The sequence below is a fragment of the Triticum urartu genome, chromosome 1A, assembly GCF_056163025.1.
Source record: "Triticum urartu cultivar PI428250 chromosome 1A, HENAU_Tu73, whole genome shotgun sequence".
Lineage (NCBI taxonomy): Eukaryota > Viridiplantae > Streptophyta > Magnoliopsida > Poales > Poaceae > Triticum > Triticum urartu.
In genome coordinates this window covers 77,839,519-77,863,432 of record NC_141873.1, presented here as the reverse complement: position 1 = coordinate 77,863,432, position 23,914 = coordinate 77,839,519, and the positions used below count along the sequence as shown (strand labels likewise).

General features: G+C 41.7%; 1 protein-coding gene and 1 pseudogene across 1 annotated transcript; one reads left to right on the top strand and one right to left on the bottom strand.

The window, feature by feature from the left end:
• Nucleotides 1–12,895: 12,895 nt before the first annotated feature.
• LOC147990120 (protein FAR1-RELATED SEQUENCE 5-like) lies at nucleotides 12,896–16,051 on the bottom strand (annotated as a pseudogene).
• A 5,700-nt stretch (nucleotides 16,052–21,751) lies between these two features.
• Nucleotides 21,752–23,564, top strand: LOC147990119 (uncharacterized). Its single transcript, XM_087537165.1, has 7 exons — nucleotides 21,752–21,948; nucleotides 22,099–22,297; nucleotides 22,400–22,498; nucleotides 22,591–22,829; nucleotides 22,981–23,053; nucleotides 23,154–23,255; nucleotides 23,547–23,564. Exons 1-7 carry the CDS (start codon nucleotides 21,758–21,760, stop codon nucleotides 23,562–23,564), a joined length of 921 nt encoding a protein of 306 aa, XP_087393291.1. The 5' UTR covers nucleotides 21,752–21,757.
• The last annotated feature ends 350 nt before the right edge of the window (nucleotides 23,565–23,914 follow it).

Here is a 23,914-nt window from a genome sequence, read left to right as displayed (position 1 = left end):
CACAAATCTAGTTCACCAAGTTCAATTTTAGTTCATCAAATCATAATTTTAGTTCAGTAGACTCATATTTAGTTCACTTCAATACTCATCATAATCTCAAAGTTTAGTTCACTGAATTCAAATTCAGTTCATCTAAATTTGTTCATCTGGATTCAAGTTTTTAGCTCACGGAAATATAATTCATTTCATGATTTATGTATTCAAAAACCAGGCCAGTTGTTTTTTATTTTAGTGAACTTTTTTCAAAAAAAACAAATTATACATTGATAATTCAGTTCACCAAGTTCAAATTCGGTTCATCAAATCATAATTTTAGTTCACTAGATTCATATTCAGTTCACTAAATATACTCGTCATAATCTCAAATTTAGTTCACTGAATTCAAGTAAAATTTTGTTCATCAAAATTAGTTCATCTGGATTCAAGTTTTTAGTTCACGCAAATCTAGTTCACCAAGTTCGATTTTAGTTCATCAAATCATAATTTTAGTTCACTAGACTCATATTTAGTTCACTTCAATACTCATCCGAATCTCAAAGTTTAGTTCACAGAATTCAAATTTAGTTCATCTAAATTAGTTCATCTGGATTCAAGTTTTTAGTTCATGCAAATCGAATTCATTTCATGATTTCTGTATTGAAAAATCAGGCCAGTTGTTTTTTATTTTAGTGAACTTTTTTTTAAAAAACCAAATTATATATTGATAATTCAATTCACCAAGTTCAAATTCGGTTCATCAAATCATAATTTTAGTTCACTACATTCACATTCAGTTCACCACAATTCTCATCATAATCTTAAAGTTTAGTTCACTAAAAACAGTATCTAATTCAGTTCATTAAAATATGTTCACCTGGATTCAAGTTTTTAATTCACCCAAACCTAGTTCTACAAGTTAAAATTTAGTTCATCAAATCATAATTTTAGTTCACTAGACTCATATTTAGATCACTTTGATACTCATCATAATCTCAAAGTTTAGTTCACAGAATTCAAATTCAGTTTATCTAAATTAGTTCATCTGGATTCAAGTTTTTAGTTCACGCAAATCTAGCTCACTGAGTTCAAATTTTGGGGGTCATCAAATCACAAGTCTAGTTCACTAGATTCATATTCAATTCACTTGAAATACTCATCATAATCTCAAAGTTTAGTTCACTGAATTCAAATTCAGTTCATGTAAATTAGTTCATCTGGATCCAAGTTTTAAGTTAACGCAAATCTAATTAAATTCATGATTTTTTTATTGAAAAACCAGGCCAGTTGTTTCTTATTTTAGTGAACTTTTAAAAAAAAACCAAATTATACATTGATAATTCAGTTCACCAAGTTCAAATTCGGTTCATAAAATCATAATTTTAGTTCATTAGATTCACATGCAGTTCACCACAATTCTCATCATAATCTTAAAGTTTAGTTCACTAAAAAACATTCAAGTTTTTAGTTCACACAAATCTAGCTCACTAAGTTCAAATTTTGGGGGTCATCAAATCACAAGTCTAGTTCACTAGATTCATATTCATTTCACTTGAAATACTCATCATTATCTCAAAGTTTAGTTCACTGAATTCAAATTCAGTTCATCAAAATTAGTTCATCTGGATTCAAGTTTTTAGTTCACGCAAATCTAATTCAATTCATGATTTCTGTATTGAAAAACCAGGCCAGTTGTTTTTTATTTTAGTGAACTTTTTATTAAAAAACAAAATTATACATTGATAATTCAGTTCACCAAGTTCAAATTCGGTTCATCAAATCATAATTCTAGTTCACTAGATTCACATTCAGTTCACCACAATTCTCATCATAATCTTAAAGTTTAGTTCACTGAAAAACACCATCTAATTCAGTTCATTAAAATATGTTCACCTGGATTCAAGTTTTTAATTCACCGAAATCTAGTTCAACAAGTTAAAATTTAGTTCATCAAATCATAATTTTAGTTCACTAGACTCATATTTAGTTCATTTCAATACTCATCATAATCTCAAAGTTTAGTTCACAGAATTCAAATTCAGCTCATCTAAATTAGTTCACCTGGATTCAAGTTTTTAGTTCACGCAAATCTAGTTCACCAAGTTCAATTTTAGTTCATCAAATCATAATTTTAGTTGACTAGACTCATATTTAGTTTACTTCAATACTCATCAGAATCTCAAAGTTTAGTTCACTGAATTCAAATTCAGTTCATCAAAATTAGTTCATCTGGATTCAAGTTTTTAGTTCACGCAAATCTAATTCAATTCATGATTTCTGTATTGAAAAACCAGGCCAGTTGTTTTTTATTTTAGTGAACTTTTTTTTAAAAACCAAATTATACATTGATAATTTAATTCACCAAGTTCAAATTCGGTTCATCAAATCATAATTTTAGTTCACTAGATTCATATTCAGTTCACTTGATATACTCGTCATAATCTCAAATTTAGTTCACTGAATTCAAATTCAGTTCATCAAAATTAGTTCATCTGGATTCAAGTTTTTAGTTCACGCAAATCTAATTCAATTCATGATTTCTGTATTGAAAAACCAGGCCAGTTGTTTTTTTTATTTTAGTGAACTTTTTTAAAAAAACCAAATTATGCATTGATAATTCAGTTCACCAAGTTCAAATTCGGTTCATCAAATCATAATTTTAGTTCACTAGATTCACATTCAGTTCACCATAATTCTCATCATAATCTTATAGTTTAGTTCACTAAAAACACCATCTAATTTAGTTCATTAAAATATGTTCACCTGGATTCAAGTTTTTAGTTCACGCAAATCTAGTTCACCAAGTTCAAATTTTGGGGGTCATCAAATCATAATTTTAGTTCAGTAAACTCATATTTAGTTCACTTCAATACTCATCATAATCTCAAAGTTCAGTTCACTGAATTCAAATTCAGTTCAACTAAATTTGTTCATCTGGATTCAAGTTTTAGCTCACGGAAATATAATTCATTTCATGATTTATGTATTCAAAAACCAGGCCAGTTGTTTTTTATTTTAGTGATTTAAAAAAACAAATTACACATTGATAATTCAGTTCACCAAGTTCAAATTCGGTTCATCAAATTATAATTTTAGTTCACTAGATTCACATTCAGGTCACCACAATTCTCATCATAATCTTAAACTATAGTTCACTAAAAAACACCATCTAATTCAATTCATTGAATTTTATATAATTTGCATTCAAAATTTAGTTCATTAAATTAGTTTTATATAATTTCGATTAAAAATTTAGTTCATGAAATTTGCAATGAAAACCCTGTTAGTTGTTTTCTATTTTATTATATTTCATGGGAAATAAAAGGTGTTCAATCGAATTCAAAATTTGTTCATAAACAGTCAGATTATAATGAACCAAATCCGTATTCGGTTTTACAACACCGATAATCTAGTTCACTAGACTCATATTTAGTTTATTTCAATACTCATCATAATCTCAAAGTTCAGTTCACAGAATTCAAATTTAGTTCATCTAAATTAGTTCATCTGGATTCAAGTTTTTAGTTCACGTAAATCTAGTTCACCAAGTTCAATTTTAGTTCATCAAATCATAATTTTAGTTCACTAGACTCATATTTAGTTCACTTCAATACTCATCAAAATCTCAAAGTTTAGTTCACTGAATTCAAATTCAGTTCATCAAAATTAGTTCATCTGGATTCAAGTTTTTAGTTCACGCAAATCTAATTCAATTCATGATTTCTGTATTGAAAAACCAGGCCAGTTTCTCTGTATTGAAAAACCAGGCCAGTTGTTTTTTATTTTAGTGAACTTTTTTTAAAAAACCAAATTAACATTGATAATTCAATTCACCAAGTTCAAATTCAGTTCATCAAATCATAATTTTAGTTCACTAGATTCATATTTAGTTCACTTGATATACTCATCATAATCTCAAATTTAGTTCACTGAATTCAAATTCAGTTCATCTGGATTCAAGTTTTTTATTATAATTTTGTTAAATTAGTTCACCACCCTAGTTCATTAAATTAGTTTTATATAATTTGGATTAAAAATTTAGTTCATGAAATTTGCAATGAAAACCCTGTTAGTTGTTTTTTATTTTGATTATATTTCATGGGAAATAAAAGTTGTTCAATCGAATTCAAATTTTTTTAATCAACAGTCAGATTATAATGAACCAAATCCGTATTCTGTTCTACAACACCGATAATCTAGTTCACCAAGTTCAAATTTAATTCATCAAATCATATTTTTAGTTCACTAGACTCATATTTAGTTCACTTCAATACTCATCATAATCTAAAAGTTTAGTTCACTGAATTCAAATTCATCTAAATTTGTTCATGGAAAAAAATTAGTTCAATCGAATCAAAAAAAAGTTCATGAACAGTCAAATTAGAATTCGGTTTATTAAATCATAATTTTAGTTCATCAGATTCACATTCAGTTCACTAAAAAACACCATCTAATTCAGTTCATTAAATTTTATATAATTTGCATTCAAAATTTAGTTCATTAAAATAGTTTTATATAATTTGGATTAAAAATTTAGTTCGCACAAAAGAAATTCATTTCTTCAAATTTGTAATCAAAGTAGTTATGTTGTTTCAAGTTTTCTAAAGTAGTTCAGTTGTTTCTATTTTTAATTCACACTAATCAAATTGAATTCTTGGAAACTCAGATTAATTCACTGTACTTCAGTTGTTTCTATAATTCAATTATCCAATATTCAAAATGGATTCAAAACACAATTTCTACGCCCACATAAGCGTAATGAAAGGTTTTATTTGTATTATAAACCAAAGTAATCCTACTTTAAAATATTATAATTTTATTTAACTAATTTTTTTTTGAAAAATACTTCACTAAAACTGAATTTTTTATCACTTGAATCTAAACTCAAGTTAATAATACTGGATTAAACTTAAAAAAATATGCAAATTCTTCTTGTTTGAACACAAACTTTTCTTTTTTACTACCCTTTAGTTTGAAAAACAAATATGCACTTCTTCATGTCTCACTATTTTCCTCAATTTTGTTTCTCCGAAAACAAATTTTTCCCAAACCAAAATGTATATTCATGTCTAAATTCAACTACAACATCTTGAGTATGAAACAAAAAACAATACCTCATACATCACAAATGCAACGAGTAATTTTTTTTTGTTTCTAAACACAAATAGTGAGGCGTTTACTATTCCTCACACTAATATTTTCAAAAAGCAATAAGAACACCATTTCCAATTACAGCAAGAAATAATGTTTTGTTGAATATATCCCTAAAATAAAGTTGTCGGTGTACTAGAGTAGGGGTACCCTAGTATCCCGAACTTGTGCACGGGCAGTCGCAGCATCCCGCGGCAAGGCTTGCCGGGTGACCGCCAAGATCCTCCGTGGTTCCTTTGGAGCCATTCAAGAACAAAGTACTCGAACCAAGGCCCCGGCAAGAGGAGCTTGCCGGGAAGGCCAACCACGGCATACCAAGAAAACTTGCCGCGACGCGCCGCGCGTCCCGGCAAGGCCTGGTGAGCGACAAGCTCCCGAACACGACAAGACGGCGACCGCGGCAAGGAGCTTGCCGCGGGAAACCCCCACTTCGTGCCCGCGCTCCAGCACACCCGCCAACGTGTCGCTCTAGGACCCTCCCAAGCACACGTGGCGGGAGGCCGTGCAGCTAGGGGTGCGAGGTGGCAAGCAGGCGCTGACAAGATAACCATCGTGGCAAACGGTGGCATCCCTAGCGGTCCCTTTCGGTACTGTTTAGGCGACACAGACGGGCAATTAATGCCCTTGTCCCCTGCCGCTAGGGTTAGGTATGATAACACTGTAGCAGGTAGCTGTGCCTACCACAGCACCTTTCCATTTTTGCCCTTTACCTCTGTTGTCACCTGTCGGTAACCCCTTGAGCATATAAAAGGAGGCCCGTGTGCAACGTGGGAAAAGGGGGGGGAGAGATCCAGTTCCAACACTCATGCTCGGTCTTGCCAGCCGTTGGTGTGTACTGTAGCACTCCGCGCTCCCGAGCTAGAAATCAATACCAAACCACAAAGTAGGAGTAGGGTTTTACGCATCCGTGCGGCCCAAACCTGGGTAAATCGCCCGCGTGCTTCGCCTCGATCTGCTCTTTGCACGACCTCCGCCCCCGCCGAACCGAAAGGGACCCGGCCCGCCGGTCCCATAGGTGCCCGTGTATCAGCAACCCCGGCATCTTTGGCGCGCCAAGTAGGGGGCGTCGAAGTTGTGTGAACCAGATCCGGCGTTCTCGCGAGCTAGATCTTCATCATCTTCGTCAACATGCCGCCGAAGAAGAAAGTTTCGGAGGTAGCTGCTCCGTCCGCGCCGAGCCAGCCACCGCCGGAGCAAACGGTTGGTGGGGCAGGCGCCGGCAGAAGGACACGCGGCGACGAGGGAACTCGCGGTGCTGCCAGGTCCCAGGACAAGGCTGCGCTGCCCATCGGCGGCGTAGCTGGCTCCCACAACGACCGGGCGCACTCCAAGACCTCGGCGTCCGTGCACGCACCGTGCCCGTCTCAGGAGGCGCGGGACCGGCAGCGTCATGGTACTCACGGTACCATGCGTTCGCTAGATCAAGATCGAGCTGGTGGATCTCGGAGCGCCCAGGACCACCATGCACGTCGACCTGCTGACGCGAGCGAGACACGGTCGCCTGGACGAGATACTGCTCCTTCTAACGTAGTTGGAAGTCCGAGCATATCCCGCTCCTCGCACCGTTCGCCACAGCCGTTGCTAGTTGCGCCCTTACTTTGTTTCGAGTCCGCTCAACAACTTAAGTGAGCTGCTAGCGCCCTTACTTTGCTTCGAGTCCGCTCAACAACTTAAGTGAGCCGCCAGCGCCCTTACCTTGTTTCGAGTTCGCTCAGCAACTTAAGTGAGCTGCAACTAGTCGCGACAAGGTTTCTTGCCGGTAGCGGCACCGCCAGCAGGCTGCTGACGTTCCGCGCTCAGCGCTCGCGGCTCAGGCGCCTGCACCGGCAAGTTCCCTAAAAGCGTGAGGCGCGGTTGTCGGAACCTGTTCCGGCAACCACCTTTTGTACAAGTCTTGCCGCTGTTGCATGTGATCCTTTGTACAAAGCCGGGCGCAGACCCCGTGCAGAACACCTACTCCACGGTAAGCAATAACGAGCCGTAAAGCTCCATATCTGTATTTTCTCTTCTTTCTTTTTCACAAGGAAAGGAAGGCTCCCTCGTGCACAAGTTTGCCGAGGGGGAAAGGAGAAGAAAAGGGTATGGGCCAGGCGTCGTTCAAGAATTTCGCCTTGCCGGGAAGCAAACAACAGAAAATATAAGTTGCCAAAGTTTGAGCAATCAAATTTTTTAAATTTTAAGTTATCTCCCTTGAACGACCGCACTTTGTATGGGAAACCTGTGCGCGGAGGAACCAACTCATAGCTAGTTGCGCCCTTACTTCGTTTCGAGTCCGCTCAACGACTTAAGTGAGCTGCTAGCGCCCTTACTTTGCTTCGAGTCCGCTCAGCAACTTAAGTGAGCCGCTAGCGCCCTTACTTTGCTTCGAGTCCGCTCAGCAACTTAAGTGAGCTGCAACTAGTTGCGACGAGGTTTCTTGCCGGTAGCGACACCGCCAGCAGGCTGCTGACGTTCCGCACTCAGCGCTCGCGGCTCAGGTGCCTGCACCGGCAAGTTCCCTGAAAGCGTAGGGTAAAAGCATACAAAGCAAAGAGTCAAGTAGAGGGAATAACATCGCAATGGCTACCCAGAATCAAGTTATACTACGAAAATAGCTTGTCGCAGCTCTGATAAATTGTTTTCATGACGAGGTAAACAGCGACAAGAAAAGAAGAAATGAGCGGCCTAATCTACGCGATCGCCTTCGACCCGCCTGATCCCGCTCACCTTGTCCACGATGGGCGCGACAAGGGCCTTGAGCTCTTCCAGATCAGCTTCTGCCGGCAAGGACCTGAGGATGTTGGTAAGGCGGAGGCCCGGATTGCGGAAGGCCACCTTCATCAACACTTTCTCGAGGGCTCCTGCGCAGATCTTGCGCGACTCGTCAGCTAGTTGCTTGGGGATCCTCTCTCGGAGTCGCTGAAGGGCCGTCGCCACGCCCTTGAAAAACAGGACGAGCTTGGCGCTGGGCTGGAGGTTGTCGTCGGTGGAATACCCGAGATCCTCTATCCCCAGTTGCGCCAGCTCCTTGTCGGTGTCCGTGGCGGCGTTCACAAGGCTCTCCGTCCAGTGCGTCACGGTCTCCCTGAAGGCGTTCTGGGCGGTGGCAGCGCTCTCCAGCAGCGCCTTGTCGGCCTTGATTTCCTCCTTCAAGGCCGCCTCCCGCTTCTTGGCGCTGTCCAGAGTCTTGGTCAAAGTGGTTAGCTTCAACTCAAGATCCACGTTGGAGACCTTGGCGGCGCTGAGCTCCTTGCCCTTCTCGGAGAGATTGGCCTCCAGCCACGCTACCTTCGTCTTCAACTCCTCCTCGGCAGCCTCAGCGGCGGCGGTAACGTCCTCCGCTTGCTTGAGGGCTCCGCCAAGCTTCTCCTCGCGCGAGGCAAGCTCCTCCTCGTGGGCGTCGAGATTGACCTTCCGCTGCGCCAGCTCGCCCTCCTCCGCGGCTAGCTTCACAACGGCAAGTCACTGGCGCTCTTCGGCTTCGGCCTTCTCGAGGAGAAAGGCCTTCTGCGCTTCCACGAGCCACTCACGCTCCTCCGCCAGGGATCGGAGGGCTTCCCGGTGGAAACCCCCGAGCTCTTCTGCGCGCTTCTCAATGTCTGCTCCCGCCTTCGCAACGAGCGCCTCGCGGGACTCCAGCTTGGCCTGCCGCACGCGGTAGAGCGACATTAACCTGCGCAGCAGCTGCTCTTCTTCGGGCTCGTTGCTGCTGCTACTTGGCGCGTCGACCAGCGTCAACCCCGCGGAGGCAAGCACTTCTCCGTCAAAGGTCTCCCCCTCGACTGGCGCTCTGGAGCTTGATGCCCAGGGAAGATTGATGAAGACGTCGTCGCCGGCCTTCAGGTAGACGCCTGGATGGGGCTCTCCGGAGCCTGGCGCTGCGGCAGCAGCGGACGGATCGGCGGTCGGTGTAGTGCCTGGCGCTCCTGCGGCCTTAGGGCCGTCAGTGCGATCGCCGGGCCCCTCGCCAGTTGCCGCGGCGTCTGCCTTGGCGGCCTCTGCGCCGGCGGCGTCGCCACCACCGGTTGCCTCGTCAGCGGCTACCTCGGTTTCCATCTGCTCCGCAGCGGGTGGATCTGACGACCGGAAAAGGGGGAAGAGTCAAGCAAAATCCAGCAAAAACTCGAGGAGATCAAGAGGAGAACCCAAGGGAAGTTTTGAAGCAAGAGGAGTACCTGCACTAGGTTCTGCAGTCTTTGTCTCCGCCGTCGGGGGGCCACTGGCGTTGTCCCTCGCCGGAGAACCCTCCCTTGCCGGAGACTTCTCCCTTGCCAGAGATCCCCCCTTGCCGGAGACTTCTCCCTTACCGGGAAGCCCTCCCTTGCCGGAGAATTCTCCCTTGTCGGGGGATTTTCCCTTGGCTCCTGGTGAGGCTGCTCGGTTCCTACACAAGTCAACAAGCAGATATCAGCAAAGACAAGTACCCATGCGCGCCTCGCCGCGGAAAATAATTCACACACTTACGCTGGGGGCTGCCATGGAGGAAAGTCGCCAGGTCCGGCAAGCTTGCCTCGGGCGCGCCACCTGCTGTCGCAGTGGGCTCGTCCTCGGCAACGATCACCGGGGCCTTGGCTCTCTTTGCCGCTCTCTGGGCCAGAGTCCTAAGAAGGAACAAATTCAAAGCAAAGCAAATGAGATACAAGACAAACGGCAAGATTTGAAGAAATGCAAGTACAACAAGAGAAGCTTACTCTTCTTCTTCTTCTTCCTCGTCGGAACTTAACGCGGAGAAGTCGAAGCCCGGCGCGCGCCCGGCGCGAGGAGGCGGAGGAGAAGCTTCCCTTGGCCGCTTGCCGGGAGCAGTGGCGGTGGTCTGAGACGACCCCGCTCCGGCTGTTGGCGCGGCGCGAGTAGCGGCAGGGACTGAAGCGGTGGTCCGGCTAGACTCCGCTCCAGTTGTCGTCGTAGCATGAGGCGCTCCCGCGGCAACGGTGTTTGCCGTGGTCGAGCGTGTCACGCGGCGTGGCGACTGTTGGCCCGCTTGCCGCTCCGCCACATCGCCAACCTTGCCGAGGCGCCTTCTTGGTGGGGATGGAGGCTCTGCTTCTGGTGGGCTGTCTGAAGACGAGGTGGAAGAAGAGTCGATTTGCAACGAGCCGCTCGTGTCCCTGGCGGGCTCGCTTGGCTCGGCGTCACACCCGACAAGCTCTTTCTTGCCGGCGGCTTCCCCTCGCTCAGCACGGCTTGCCGCTTCCGCTGCATCAGCCTCCTCCACAGTAAACCCGAACTCGCGTGCGGCTGCGGCTGCCGCTGCCTCCTCCATCCTGGTGGCGATGAGCGCCAACTCCGCATCCGTGGTGTCGCGGGTGAGGCCGTCCTTCTCGTCGAGGCAGATTTGCACTTCCACCAAGTCGTCGAAGAATTGCTGCACGACCTCGTCTGCAGGCTCCTGCCAAGTTGGCACAATTCCATGCGAGTCACACTCCGGCATCATTGCACGGATGCGATCGAGCGAGGAATTGTTGCACAACGGCACGATGCCCCCCGGCAACCTGAACACCTCGGGATGTTGGGGGTCATATTTGAACAACTCCTGCAGCATTGCATCGAGCTCCAGGACTGTGAAGTTATAGTTGAGGCCCGGCCGCAGCCTCATAATGTCTGCCGCGTTCTTGAACTCCCAAGTGGGCCTCCCCCGTTCCTGCAGGGGGGCGATGCGGCGGCGAAGGAAGTCTGCGCCAACAGTAAGCCCGGCAAGCCTGAGGCGCAGGATCCTGGTGACAGCAATTCTCAGACTGTCATCTTCCGGGGCCATGTCGCTCCAATCGCTGCCGCGTACTACTGGGATTTTGCGCCGGGTGGTGAATGGTTGCGGATCCTCTTCGTCAATCCAGCACCAATCCGCTCTCCACTCCTCCCACTTGCCGCGGAACTCTCCCTCCAGATAGGTCTCCTTCTTGCCGGCCCTTGAGATCCAGGCAATCCCGCCGGATAGAGGCTCTCCTCTCTCTACTCGGGGCATGAAGAAGTGGCGGAAGAGGGCTACGTTGGGAAGGACTCCGACAAAGTTTTGGCAGAGGTGTGCGAAAAATGCCATGGTCAGGACGGCATTGGGGGTGAAGTCAAGGAGATGGAATCCGTACGTATTCATGATGTCGCAGAAGAAATCTGAGAAGGGCGGACAGAGCCCGCAGTAGAAGAACAGAGCAAAAAAGGGGTATCCGCTCGAAGCCTTCTTCCAAGCAATAGCGGGGAGTACCTTTGTGCGCGGATGCGCGCGCGTCTCCGCCGACCAGAACAGGTAGTACTTCTCCCTCAGCTCCTTCGCGGCGAGCTTGGGATGGAAAACTACCCGCTCCTTCCGCAGCGCCGCGAGCCGCTGCGCCTCGGTCGACTTCACGGCCTTCCCCTTGTCGGCTTTCGGAGCCATGGCGGAAGCAGTGGAGGAGGCCGACGGCGTTGGTGATGCTGGCGGCAATGGGGGGGGGGGCGGGGCGCTGCTCTCTCTCTCTGCTCTGGGAAGGCGAGGGAGCGGCGGAGGTTTCTGAGATCGGAAACAGCAACGGGCGAATGTGCGAACTGCCACCGTTTCCTCTGCTTATGAAGGGGGAGGGGGTGGACGTTCCGCATTTCCAAATAAAATAACCACCCACGACGCCGCATTTGACGCGTGCCGTTCTGGGCATGCGCGGTGGAAGCGGAGAGATATGCGGCGTGACCTAGGCCGCGCGTGCCCGTGCACTGTTTTGGGCCTGACCCAACAGTGCTCGGCACCGTGTCTGGACCAGGCCCGGGGGCTCCTGTCGGTGTACTAGAGTAGGGGTACCCTAGTATCCTGAACTTGTGCACGGGCAGTCGCAGCATCCCGCGGCAAGGCTTGCCGGGTGACCGCCAAGATCCTCCGTGGTTCCTTTGGAGCCATTCAAGAACAAAGTACTCGAACCAAGGCCCCGGCAAGAGGAGCTTGCCGGGAAGGCCAACCACGGCATACCAAGAAAACTTGCCGCGACGCGCCGCGCGTCCCGGCAAGGCCTGGTGAGCGACAAGCTCCCAAACACGACAAGACGGCGACCGCGGCAAGGAGCTTGCCGCGGGAAACCCCTACTTCGTGCCCGCGCTCCAGCACACCCGCCAACGTGTCGCTCTAGGACCCTCCCAAGCACACGTGGCGGGAGGCCGTGCAGCTAGGGGTGCGAGGTGGCAAGCAGGCGCTGACAAGATAACCATCGTGGCAAACGGTGGCATCCCTAGCGGTCCCTTTCGGTACTGTTTAGGCGACACAGACGGGCAATTAATGCCCTTGTCCCCTGCCGCCAGGGTTAGGTATGATAACACTGTAGCAGGTAGCTGTGCCTACCACAGCACCTTTCCATTTTTGCCCTTTACCTCCATTGTCACCTGTCGGTAACCCCTTGAGCATATAAAAGGAGGCCCGTGTGCAACGTGGGAAAAGGGGGGGGGAGAGCCAGTTCCAACACTCACGCTCGGTCTTGCCAGCCGCCGGTGTGTACTGTAGCACTCCGCGCTCCCGAGCTAGAAATCAATACCAAACCACAAAGTAGGAGTAGGGTTTTACGCATCCGTGCGGCCCGAACCTGGGTAAATCGCCCGCGTGCTTCGCCTCGATCTGCTCTTTGCACGACCTCCGCCCCCGCCGAACCGAAAGGGACCCGGCCCGCCGGTCCCATAGGTGCCCGTGGATCAGCAACCCCGGCAAAAGTAATACCACAAAGTATTCTGTAGCCTACAAAAATATCCACTATTCTTATATCCAGCATAGCAACTTCAACCTGAGAGTATCTCAACAATAACTTTTCTTAATCGTTTTTATGCACTAGTACTCACACGTTCATATTGAATTTTTTCTCTTTCGCGCAGCACACTTTTGAGCTTCAATTTCTGAACGAGGCTTCATTCTATTCCCTTTGTTGACAGACTTGTTCTTTTTAACAGCAGGATCTTTTAGGCCCTTGTCACAATTTCTGTTCGTTTCATTCTCATTTGCTTTTTGGTTCCCTTCTGTTTCTTCTCTCCCAGCAAGATACTTGTTATGGACAGTCTTGACTACATCTAATAATTCTTGACAGTACCCAGAATCATGACTAATGTCCGAACAGACCTCACCAACAGTATTCATTACAATTGCATATCGCACGGCATTGTGTGACTAGTCTTCGCTTTGTGCACCAAGAAGATCAATCTTGTGCTTCTTAGCTGAATTTCTCTGAATTCTCTTGTCCACCTTGCCACTATATACCTTTCTGGTATCTTGAGGTAATCAAACTGAGTAAACAGTCTCAGAATGTGGCAGCATAAAATTCCATCCCTGTCAAACTTTCCACATTCACAGTCAAACTGCTCAGCAGCTCGGTCTACATGCACAGTGAATATCTCCCTGTCAAATTCTGGGTTCTCATACTCAAAGTTTCTTTTAAGTTCATATTTTTTATCTTTCTCAATCTCTCTCACTCCAAAAGCAGTGGCATTCATCATCTCTGTCAGGAACTTGGTGTATATGGCTCTAGTATATATCTCAGCTGCATGTCGTTCAAACCGCTGATATCCCCACATAATAGGAACTTTCTCATTAGACAAGAACCTATCTTTGTTTTCTATATGTATCACACTCTCTTGGAACAATTCATATTGACGGATAAATGTTTCAATTGTGTCTTTCCTCAAAACATAATCCTTAAAGTTAGAGTTGAAACTCTCACTTCTGCTTGTTGATCTAGTGAAAGGACAGAACACTCGTTGGTAGTAAGCAGGAACAAAGTACTGCCTATTCTCCAACATCCGCTTGATGTGAGCATGTTTCGCACAACTGTGCTTCTCCAGCATTTCCTGCCATTTGGTTTCAAACTCCTGTACCGTCAATGACTGCATGATACATTCATCCAGGTCCTTCTCCATGCCTTTCTTCAAATGAAAGTATACTTTTAGATTCTCCCTTGCTTTCCTCCAAACATGCCAAATACAAAATCTGTGCAATGCATCTGGGAACACCTTTGGAACTGCTTTTTTCATAGCAGCATCTTGATCAGTGAGCACAACTCCTGGCTTCTTTCCCCCCATCACTTCAACAAATGTCTCAAATAGCCACTTGAAAGTATCTGCTGTTTCATCTTGCAAAAGAGCCTAGCCAAAGACAATTGTTCTTGAGTGGCCATTAACTCCTATTATTGGCGCAAAAGGCATGTTATATTTGTTCGTGCTGAACGTTGTGTCAAACGAAATAATATCTCCATACAACAGGTAATCCAGCCTCGACCTTGAATCTGTCCAAAACAAACTAAGGATGGAATTGGAAGAATCTCTCTGTGCTTTGTATACAAAACCAGGCTTATCAACTTGCAACTTCTCAATATATTCCAAAGTGTGTTCTATATCTGTGTTTCTTCTCTTCTCACGGTCATCTTGCTTCAAATTGTCAAGTTTCTTCACATCAAAAGTTATATTCCCAAATTTTCCACCACACAGCTTCCTAAATATGCTCATTATTTTTCTAGGTTTTATTATGTGTTCCTGTAGCAGCCTGGACAATAACTTCTCAGCATCATTCATACTTCTATGACTAAGGAAGAACTATGTTAGAGATGGATAAGAAACCAAATCATGGTTATGCTTCAAATCTTGGGATTGAATGTGCCATTTTCCATCTTCCAAGCAGACTATAACATGCATTTGGCAGTTCGTTCTTTGAAGAACATTTCTTCTCCTTTTTCTTGCCCCTGTATATGTCGACACAGTCTTCCTGCTCTTGTTGCAAACAAAATATATCTTTCTATTCTTGTGGTTTCTTCCTTTCTTTATTCCGAATCCATTGGTCAGAGCATATACATTAACAAACCTTTTAGCAGCATCCAGAGTACTGAACACCTTCCCAAGTTGAGGCACATTTGTCTTCTCTATTTCATCTGGCGTTGGAAACATATACTCTTCTTCTTTCGAAACACTATCATCATCATCCTCATCAGAATCACCACTGCTACTACCAATGTTTTCAAGAGCATTCTCACAAGAAAGTGCATCCTACACATTTTTTTCAAAACAACGTGAGCAATGAAAAACAGAAAGTCTGTATTTTCTCTCAATAACTTTCATGAAGTTACAATAGAAAACACAAAATAACATAGTACAAACCTTATCAGAACCAAGCACGACGCTCATTGCATTGTCATTTTGAATAGAAGATATATTATCTCCTACTAGTTCAGCATCTTGATTTGCACTTATGACACTAGAAGAAGGACAAGAAACTCCAACACAATTTTGTTGCTGTTGAAAATTTATCTACAATTTTTGGAGCAAAACATGCAATTAAACAACCATGCACGTAAAAATAACAGATTCTTACAAACAGACTGTTTTTAGTGTTCTTTGATATACCTCTTCAATGTCTTGACCATTTGAACCATCTTTATCTTCTTCATTATCATCTCGCTCAGTGACATCTTCTACAACACATTGTGTAGTAATAACTTCTTGCGTAATTGATTCAAATCTGTCATGCGTGCTGAATTTTTCCTGACTTAACATCAATTCCTGACTACTTAGTACTTCCTAAAATATACAAGCAAGTCTATATTAATTTTTTTAACAAAGACTTCTCAAAAAGCAGGAACTTCACTAAAAAATTGTTGTTCCCACGAACTTGACTTACTAACCTCTGTTTTCTTCTTCATTTCATGATACATTACATATTGGTCAAATTCAAGCATAACATCATCACCCTGCATCAAGCAGAACAAATATATTATTAATAAACTTTCTTTTTCACAACTGTGTATAGAAACAACCTGATTGGGTAATTCGAAATATCAGTGAACAAAACATACAACATTTTTTTCTCCTAAACTTTTATCAACTTGATCACTCGTAGTTAGCATCTTTGCTTTTTCTTTGCTCTTCACTGGTTTCTTCTTATTTACTGCTCTAGTTCTTCCACCTGAAAGCACCTAACACAAAAACAAAATACCTTTTCAGCAAGCTCAGTGGATACCATATATTCACTGTCTAGGCAGTACACAATTGAATTTAGAAGAACAAGACTTGGTCTTATTAAACTAAAGATCATCAGTTTAACTATATTCAGTGCACAATGTTTTACACTCAATTGATTCAAAGGATATATTTATTCAACAATGATTCAGTTATCAGGTTGTTTGAGAACTAATGGTTCGTCTGTTTTGTGAAGACAAAGGTTGTTTGAGAATTAGTTTATTTTGGAGACGTAAAAGATTTACACACTAGGAAAATTACTAATGGTTTCTCTGTTTTGTGGCCATAAATTAAATTTAATAAAATAACAGCATAGTTTCTTCAATTCCAAATTGACCACACAATAATTAGCCCTTCTAAACCAGAGTGAATCCATAAATTTTTCCTTCATTTTGTGAATTACAGAGCACAAATGGTGCCACATAGCAGTACACTTTTTTGGGTACCTGATTAATTGAAACTAAAATTAACTTATGCAATCATTACAAAATATAACTGTCCTCCACAATGATCTACTACTTTTTTGAACCTTGTATGTTTACAAAACAGTGCATATGTTTTAAGGAGTTTGTTGATCTGATTATGTACTGTCTGACCCTACACTAGGCAGGTAAGAATATACACATCTATTCAGATGCATCAGAGATTTCAACATACACTGTTATGAATAAATAAGCAAAATTCTGGATAAAAAAGGCAACCACTGTCAGACATGTCCCTTTTTCTCTCAATTTTTTGGTATTCTAGGCACAAGTACTATGAAATCTTGACATATTTGAAGAGCGTTAACAATAGAACCTCCCATAATTAATTGTGCATTCGACCAGATGTTAAATGGTACTTCCTCTGTACCAAATTATAAGACGTTTTTGGTAGGCTATTTAGCATACCAAAAACATCTTGTAATTTGGGACAGAGGTAGTAGCTAACACTGGATGGCAATAAGATCACAAATACTTCACAATACAGGTGCAAGGGTACACTAGTTGACTTCAAACTTCCAGCTTGTACATAAACTTTCAGACAACTAGTCTGGACAAAATTGCTTAATGAAGAGCATGATGTACGTCCCTTGGATTTAACCATGCCGTTTCCCCCCACCTAAACGGACATCAACTTTTGTGGCATGGCAAGACGAAATTTACTGAGAGAAGATGTAGGACACGACGCATGAACCTTCTCCTAGCAATCAAGGAAGTAGCCAGAAGGACAAGAAAAACATGCATAGCCTGTGATTGTCTATCTTGTAAAACTGAAAGGACATGGGCAGAGAGAAGAAAGAACAAGTGTATGCAGACAGCCAGTACATTAGTCTATATAATCTACATAGTTTCTGTACTGACTTTCTAAAAGAGCAACAACTTCTTATGTATGCGCTTTTTATATCTAACATAAGAACATAGCAGATGAAGAAAAGAACCTAGGATCTGGACGATCGGCTTGAAGAACGTAGGTTTTCGATTCCCATGGACGCCAATACTGGTGGAATTGATGTCCTGCCATCCACGCCGGAGAATTCCCCACTGGAAATCTATGCCGCCGCCGGCGACGGCTCCGTTGCCGCCATCGGTGCCACCAATTCCTCCCCTTCGGGACTGGTCGAGAGAGTCGAGAGGTATCTAGAACAATTCCCCTGTTTTCTTTTGTTCAGAGTCTTTTCCTCCCAAGTCACTTACTTGAGGGCCCTGACTTATTTCCATAGGGACCTAAAAAATATTTCAAAGCTGCCGCTAGGTGTTTTTTCGAAAAGTACTGGCAACGTGCTTAAACAGAGGGGCTTATTTGTCAAAAACAAACCACGGGCAGGAAAATTCCCCATTTCTCTTCCACTCTTTCTTTATCTCTTGCTCCGACGACTACCAACTCTCTCCTGGATGCCCTGTTGGGAAATTACTCTTCGCCAACATCAATGCAGGTTTTCCCTTTGAAATCTCTTTTCTGTGTCGTTCCGTAGCTTCTAGATCGTACCTCTGGCGAAACTATGAACCCTAGGTTGAGCTTTTTATCACCAAATGCTTCAGACACGGTGGATCTACTAAATCTTAGGGAGTTCTTCGACTCTGCCCACTAGGTTTCTACTGTTGCTTTCGGTCAGATAAATGAATTAATTAACCTAGTGTCAAAATCTTAGCCTACTGCACTGAAACTTTTAAAGATCCATGCCTAGTTCACTCAACCCTGCCATGGAACTGGTTTGGGATGCTCTGCTACATAGCCGTGCAACATGACAGCAGGTGTACAATTTGTTTTGTCGTCTCTGCTCCTCTGGCACAAATAGGAATTGCTCAATCAATATTTTTTTTGTTGGTCACAGTTGCTGAAGGAATTGCATTTTTGTTTCGGATGTTATATGACCATTATTTTTGGAAACAACTAACGTAAGTTTTCATGTATGTAATACAAAAGAGCATGTGCATCACAGCTTACAAACGTGGCCAAACTAGAGCAGCATTTTTGACATGTGAAATTCTGAATTTTACTTTCAGTACTATCAGTCCTAACAATCAAATGTGATTCAGGAACGACATAGTATTTTTACTTCCAGTACAACTTTTTCACATGTAGCGATAATCAAAATGCTAGTCTCTATTTGTTATCTCTCCCCCCTACTGTTGTGGTGATGCGCTGTGGCCTTGCAGCTCCATTGCCATGTAAAAACTTTTTAATTATTTGTTCAATATTGAAATAGAGTTAAAATTTCAAAATCGAATCACAATGGGCAAGTCTTGTTGATATAACCTTTGGTCAATATATTCACTATGTTCTTTCTGTCTATTGATGACAATGCTTCTTTTTTCTTCTTCTTAACAACGTTGTCTTTTTGTATAATTCATTCATTGATAGACTGGTAGATTGGTAGTCATGGCATTACTCTTGCTATAACTTTTGTGTTGTTATGTGCAGATGGGTTCTGTAGATCAAAGTTTCATCAACAAGAGGAGCAACCAGCAGCATCTTGACACTCAATTAAATGAGCATAATGCAGCTAAGAGATTAAAAGTAAGCACAACAATCATATCCCCCAAAACTAAATTTATTCAAACTGCTCTTTTCTCCCCTTAATTTAATTTAACTGCTCTATCACATATTCATGTTTTTTCCAATTCTAATTCATTCATTGTGTCCACCAGGTCACCGAAATTAATCATATCAGTCTGCTGATCAAGTTTATATCTGAACTAAATGAGGAGGAGAAGCTCATAGTTCATAAGCTTGGGTTCGGTTCTTTGCTTCATATATCATGCAACTGTATATTGGATGATATATTTGAATGGTTAGGAATGCAATTCAACACCACTACTTGCAGAATTGAACTAAGAAATGGTTTCAAGTTCCATTTGACAGAATCAGCTGTACACAAAATCCTAGGCATTCCATGTGGCGGTTTACCAATACAAACAAAGCCTTCAAAACAAACTGTTGATTTCATGAACACATTTCTTGGAACAACAAAAGCAACCCCAGAACACTTGCTATCAATGCTATCTAAAAACATATCAGAAGAAGCTTTCTCTAGGATTTTCATGCTCCTTGTACTATCCATTCTAATTGCCCCGAATTCAAAGGGACTTCTAAGCCCAAAATACTACAGTGCGTTGGTCAATATTGAGTCAGTTCCAAAATACAATTGGTGTCTCTTTACCCTGTCTTTCTTGGTTCATGAGATTGCCAAAATGCAGTCCACTATTGGGAAGAAGAGGTCAAAACTAGCAGGAGGTTGCAAAGTACTATTAGTGGTAAGGATTTATTAGAATTTTAACTTCTTTTTCACTTTAGATCATGTCAAAGACAATTTTTACCTGACTTTTCATTTCCTTCCATATTTTTTGGCAAACTTTGTCAGATTGCACATTTTGAATTCTTGATCACTTCTGACTACAAGATTTCAACCACTACGTTCCCAAGACTTCCTTTGTGGTCAGCAACAATGCTCAGATCATTCATTGCTCTAGACACAAAGCCTGGAGTCTATATTGAGTTTGGGAGGCTTGAAGTAAGTACAAAAGAGACAAATATCAAGATTAACTTTAATTTTGTAGTACTTTTTTGCTCATGAAATTTACCCAGCTGAAAATCCAGTTTCATTTTTTTCCTCAAAATAAAACAGATGAAGCACATAACAGTAACTCCATTCGCTGATTCTATCATTGAGCCACCTATGCAATTACCTGATTCAATTTTGCACTACATCAACAGCAAACTGCCATCGATTCACAACATACAGGTTTGCAAATCTAATTCAGAAGCAAGAATACTTGTCTTTTACTTACAAAGTAGTAGGCTCATCTATATTATTTATTCTTGCTTTGATCTAACTTTATTCTTTCTCAATTCTCATTTTCTTCAAATCAGGAAAGGATTAAGCTTCAAAGTTCCAGTCAGAAATTTTGGCAGACAGTTTTAACAAACTCTATTCCAACGCTGCAATCTTATGTTGACGATGTTCTGAGTTTTTTACCCTCAAGTTCTCCTTCTAAAGATGAACCTCAATATCAACCTTCTTCAGTTACAGCTCTTTCAGGAGTGCACTTGGGTAATGTTGTATCTAATGTTGATTCAACTCGTTCCCTGATACCCATTAGTGCAATGCAGAAACATCCGCACTTGGACTCATTCATGTATTCAACTAATTTCTTGGATTTTCCTGGCCCTCATTCATATCCTCCAAGCTTTGATTCAGAAAATACTCAAGATCTAATTGATTCAATTATTCTAAAATTCTCTGAACGCGTGCTTATTGATGAGCAAATAAATTTCACTCCTACAATATCTATTGGATCCCCAAGTTCCATAGATTTAGCGCCTCTAGAAGTTTTCAACAGAGATGAAATTAATGAAAACTTTACCTATACAATCATTTCTCCTAAAGAAGGTGATACAAACTTTTTATACAATAAAGCTTTTGTTCTGTCCACTTTTTCTTTATTTTGCAGTCCATACATAATTTCCTTCATATTTAAACTACTTACAATATCTCCAGTTCTTTCTTATTATTAGTCAATAAATTTTCATTTTTCTGTGTTTATTCGTTGTATAAATACCAGTTGTCCTGGATTCACTTAGAAACAAACCAACATGGGAAGACTTGAATTCAACAGAAAATCGTAATTCGAGACAAGAGAAATTTAGCTCTACTCATTGGAAATTTATCTCATCTGATTCATCTGCCACAGGTACTTTCAATTTATTTTTCTTCTTCCATAATTTTTATTTTCTCTTCCATTTTATATTTTAATGTTCATACTAACATAAAAAAATTTCATCTTGTCTTAATGCCAGGAGACTCTTTCTACTGTGCACCACATCGAGTCGAACTAGAAGAATTACAAGACAAGTCAATTCTCATTAATTCACATCCGTACCATCAAACACTTGAAAAAAATGTGAAACCAATCTTCCATCTAGTCAAGTGTCTCAACCAGCAGCTCCACCTAATTCTTTCCCAGCAAACTACACTGAAGATGACATACCAAGTTTCAATGCAATAACCGATGCACTACAAGATACAGTCCCACCCTGTATGACTTCTTATCAAACAAGCTCCTACTCTCATCTGGGTTCTTTGTCCAAACTGGTCAAATCTGGGTTCCTCAATGCTAATACTCCATTCCTGTATAGCAATAGTCCACTAAGGCCTTTCAAGATTAACTCTCCACAGCCTGAAATTTCTTTTGGAACTCCACTTAACGATCCAGCGTTGCTCAAACTCATGGAAGAATTTGAAGCTAAATCCAAAAGGAATCAGATAGAGGCAGGAAAGAAGCAGTTTCAAAACTTCTCTTCTACAAAAATTGTTCAGCAGCCCAACTATTTGCAGTTCCAACAAGTTATCTTCTCAACACCAGTGCAAATAGAATTCTACAAGACAATGACTGCAGCTCTTCCAGTTCTAGATTCAAGGTTATTTTTATCCAAACTCGATTCCTTTTAGCTGTACAAATCAGTCATAGTTTTCATCAAACTCTACCATACAAACCATTTATTCGTTCTCACATTATTTTTTTACTAACTTCTAGTTGAAAGTTTCTAATGTTAATTCCAAAACAATAGCCAAAGAATATTCCAAGTGAATGAAGTATGGGTTGACCAGAAAACCTTAACTATTTCCTTAAGACCTGGTTGCTGGATGAATCCGCACTCTTTGGATTGTTACTCAAAGATGCTCAATACTGACCAACTAATCCGCGGTAGGCAAGGCCTAATACCAAATACTGATGTTATTAGGCACATTGTGCAAAGAGAAGATATGGTATGATACATTTAATTCTTTTTCTTTCTCTGTCTTCGAATGTTTTTCTGTGGTAATATCTGCTAGTTTTACCAACCAAATTTTTTTGTCTGCTTTTATCAGGCAATACTCATGAGGCCTATGCTTGATCATTCAGACCCAATATGCAGAGACATTTTAAGTGAAGCAACAGTTGGCTTCAAATTGGAAATAGCAAATTTTGTTAGTACCTTTTCTTTTAAACAAAATTTCTCTTACTGAGTTCTTCAAATGGAAAATTGTGACAAGAACTAACCTACTATGAATTTTCACAGGTCCACTTGCCTTGCTTCAATGATAAGCAATGGATTCTAATAACAGCAAACCTACAGAGTGGAAGATTTTTTGATATTATGAATCCTGATGGGTCTGGACAAGAGAGATTCACAACTATAATAAGCACTGTCTGTTATAATTTCAAGTCACTGTTTGCACTCACCTACCCTAACTGCAATGCATTCAGCATCAAAGACTTTGACTACAGATTCATTGCAGTTCCTAGGACTCATTTCAGGTTAATCAGTTTGACTTCTTACATCATTACCAGTTTTTCCTCCATTTCATCCACATCACGATAACATAAAATTTTAATTTAAGGATTATTATGTTATTTTATCTGGATTTTTTATTCTAACATGCTAGTTAACCTGATTTCATTAATGTAGGTACGACACAGGTGTTTTCCTTCTTCAAATACTAAAAACATATCGTGGCATGGGAGTTCTTGGATTCTCTACTGTAAGAGTTTCTTATCTTCTAAACAACATATTCTAATTGCAATTCTTTAATCTCATAGAAGAAAAATTATTCAGATGATAATCACAACTGTGCAAAATAGGTTGATCTCCAAGCTATGCGCGAAATATTTTTGAATGAGTTTGCAACCTACCAAAATAGCGAGGTCCAACTACCAGTCGTGAGATCATTTCTTCAAAACCACGTAAGTTATAAACACCTCCTTCAATTTTCATACTTATCTTAAAGCAACTTTGTTACTAAGGGAAGTATAAACCAAAAATTCAATCAATCTGTTTCTGCTTTTATTCTTCAGGGTTTCCGGTCTTTCAAATAAAAGGAGTTCGCACAATCAATAGACTGAACAGCTGAAAGGTACACTCTAAAAGAAGTGTGTTTTTGAAAACTAGTACACTTTTTTCACATGATCAAGTCCATATTCAGATGTATATTTTATATTAAGAAACTAAACATATTCTGTTTTTGAATTTTTCAGGGCCACTTGAAGGTGTAATATGGATGAGATCATATTTTCAGCGAGCTTCACATTTCAATATCGAAACAAGGGTCAACACCAACCATTCTAAACTTGTTTCTGGCTTCCAGTAGTGTAGTTGTTCTAAGTAATACACCCCCTGCCAGTATGATTTTACCTATGGAGAGCTATCGGTTTTTTTAATTCAGTTGTACTAATTAGAATAAAATTTCCTTTCAAACCAATAAACTAGTGCAAGCCACTACCAAATTCTGAAATAATTCATTCAGCAGCTACTCTGTGATTTTATGGAGATTTTTTATTGTTATGGAAATTCATACCATTTTTTGGTTCACGCATTTTCTCCTACCGAACATAATCTTATAGAA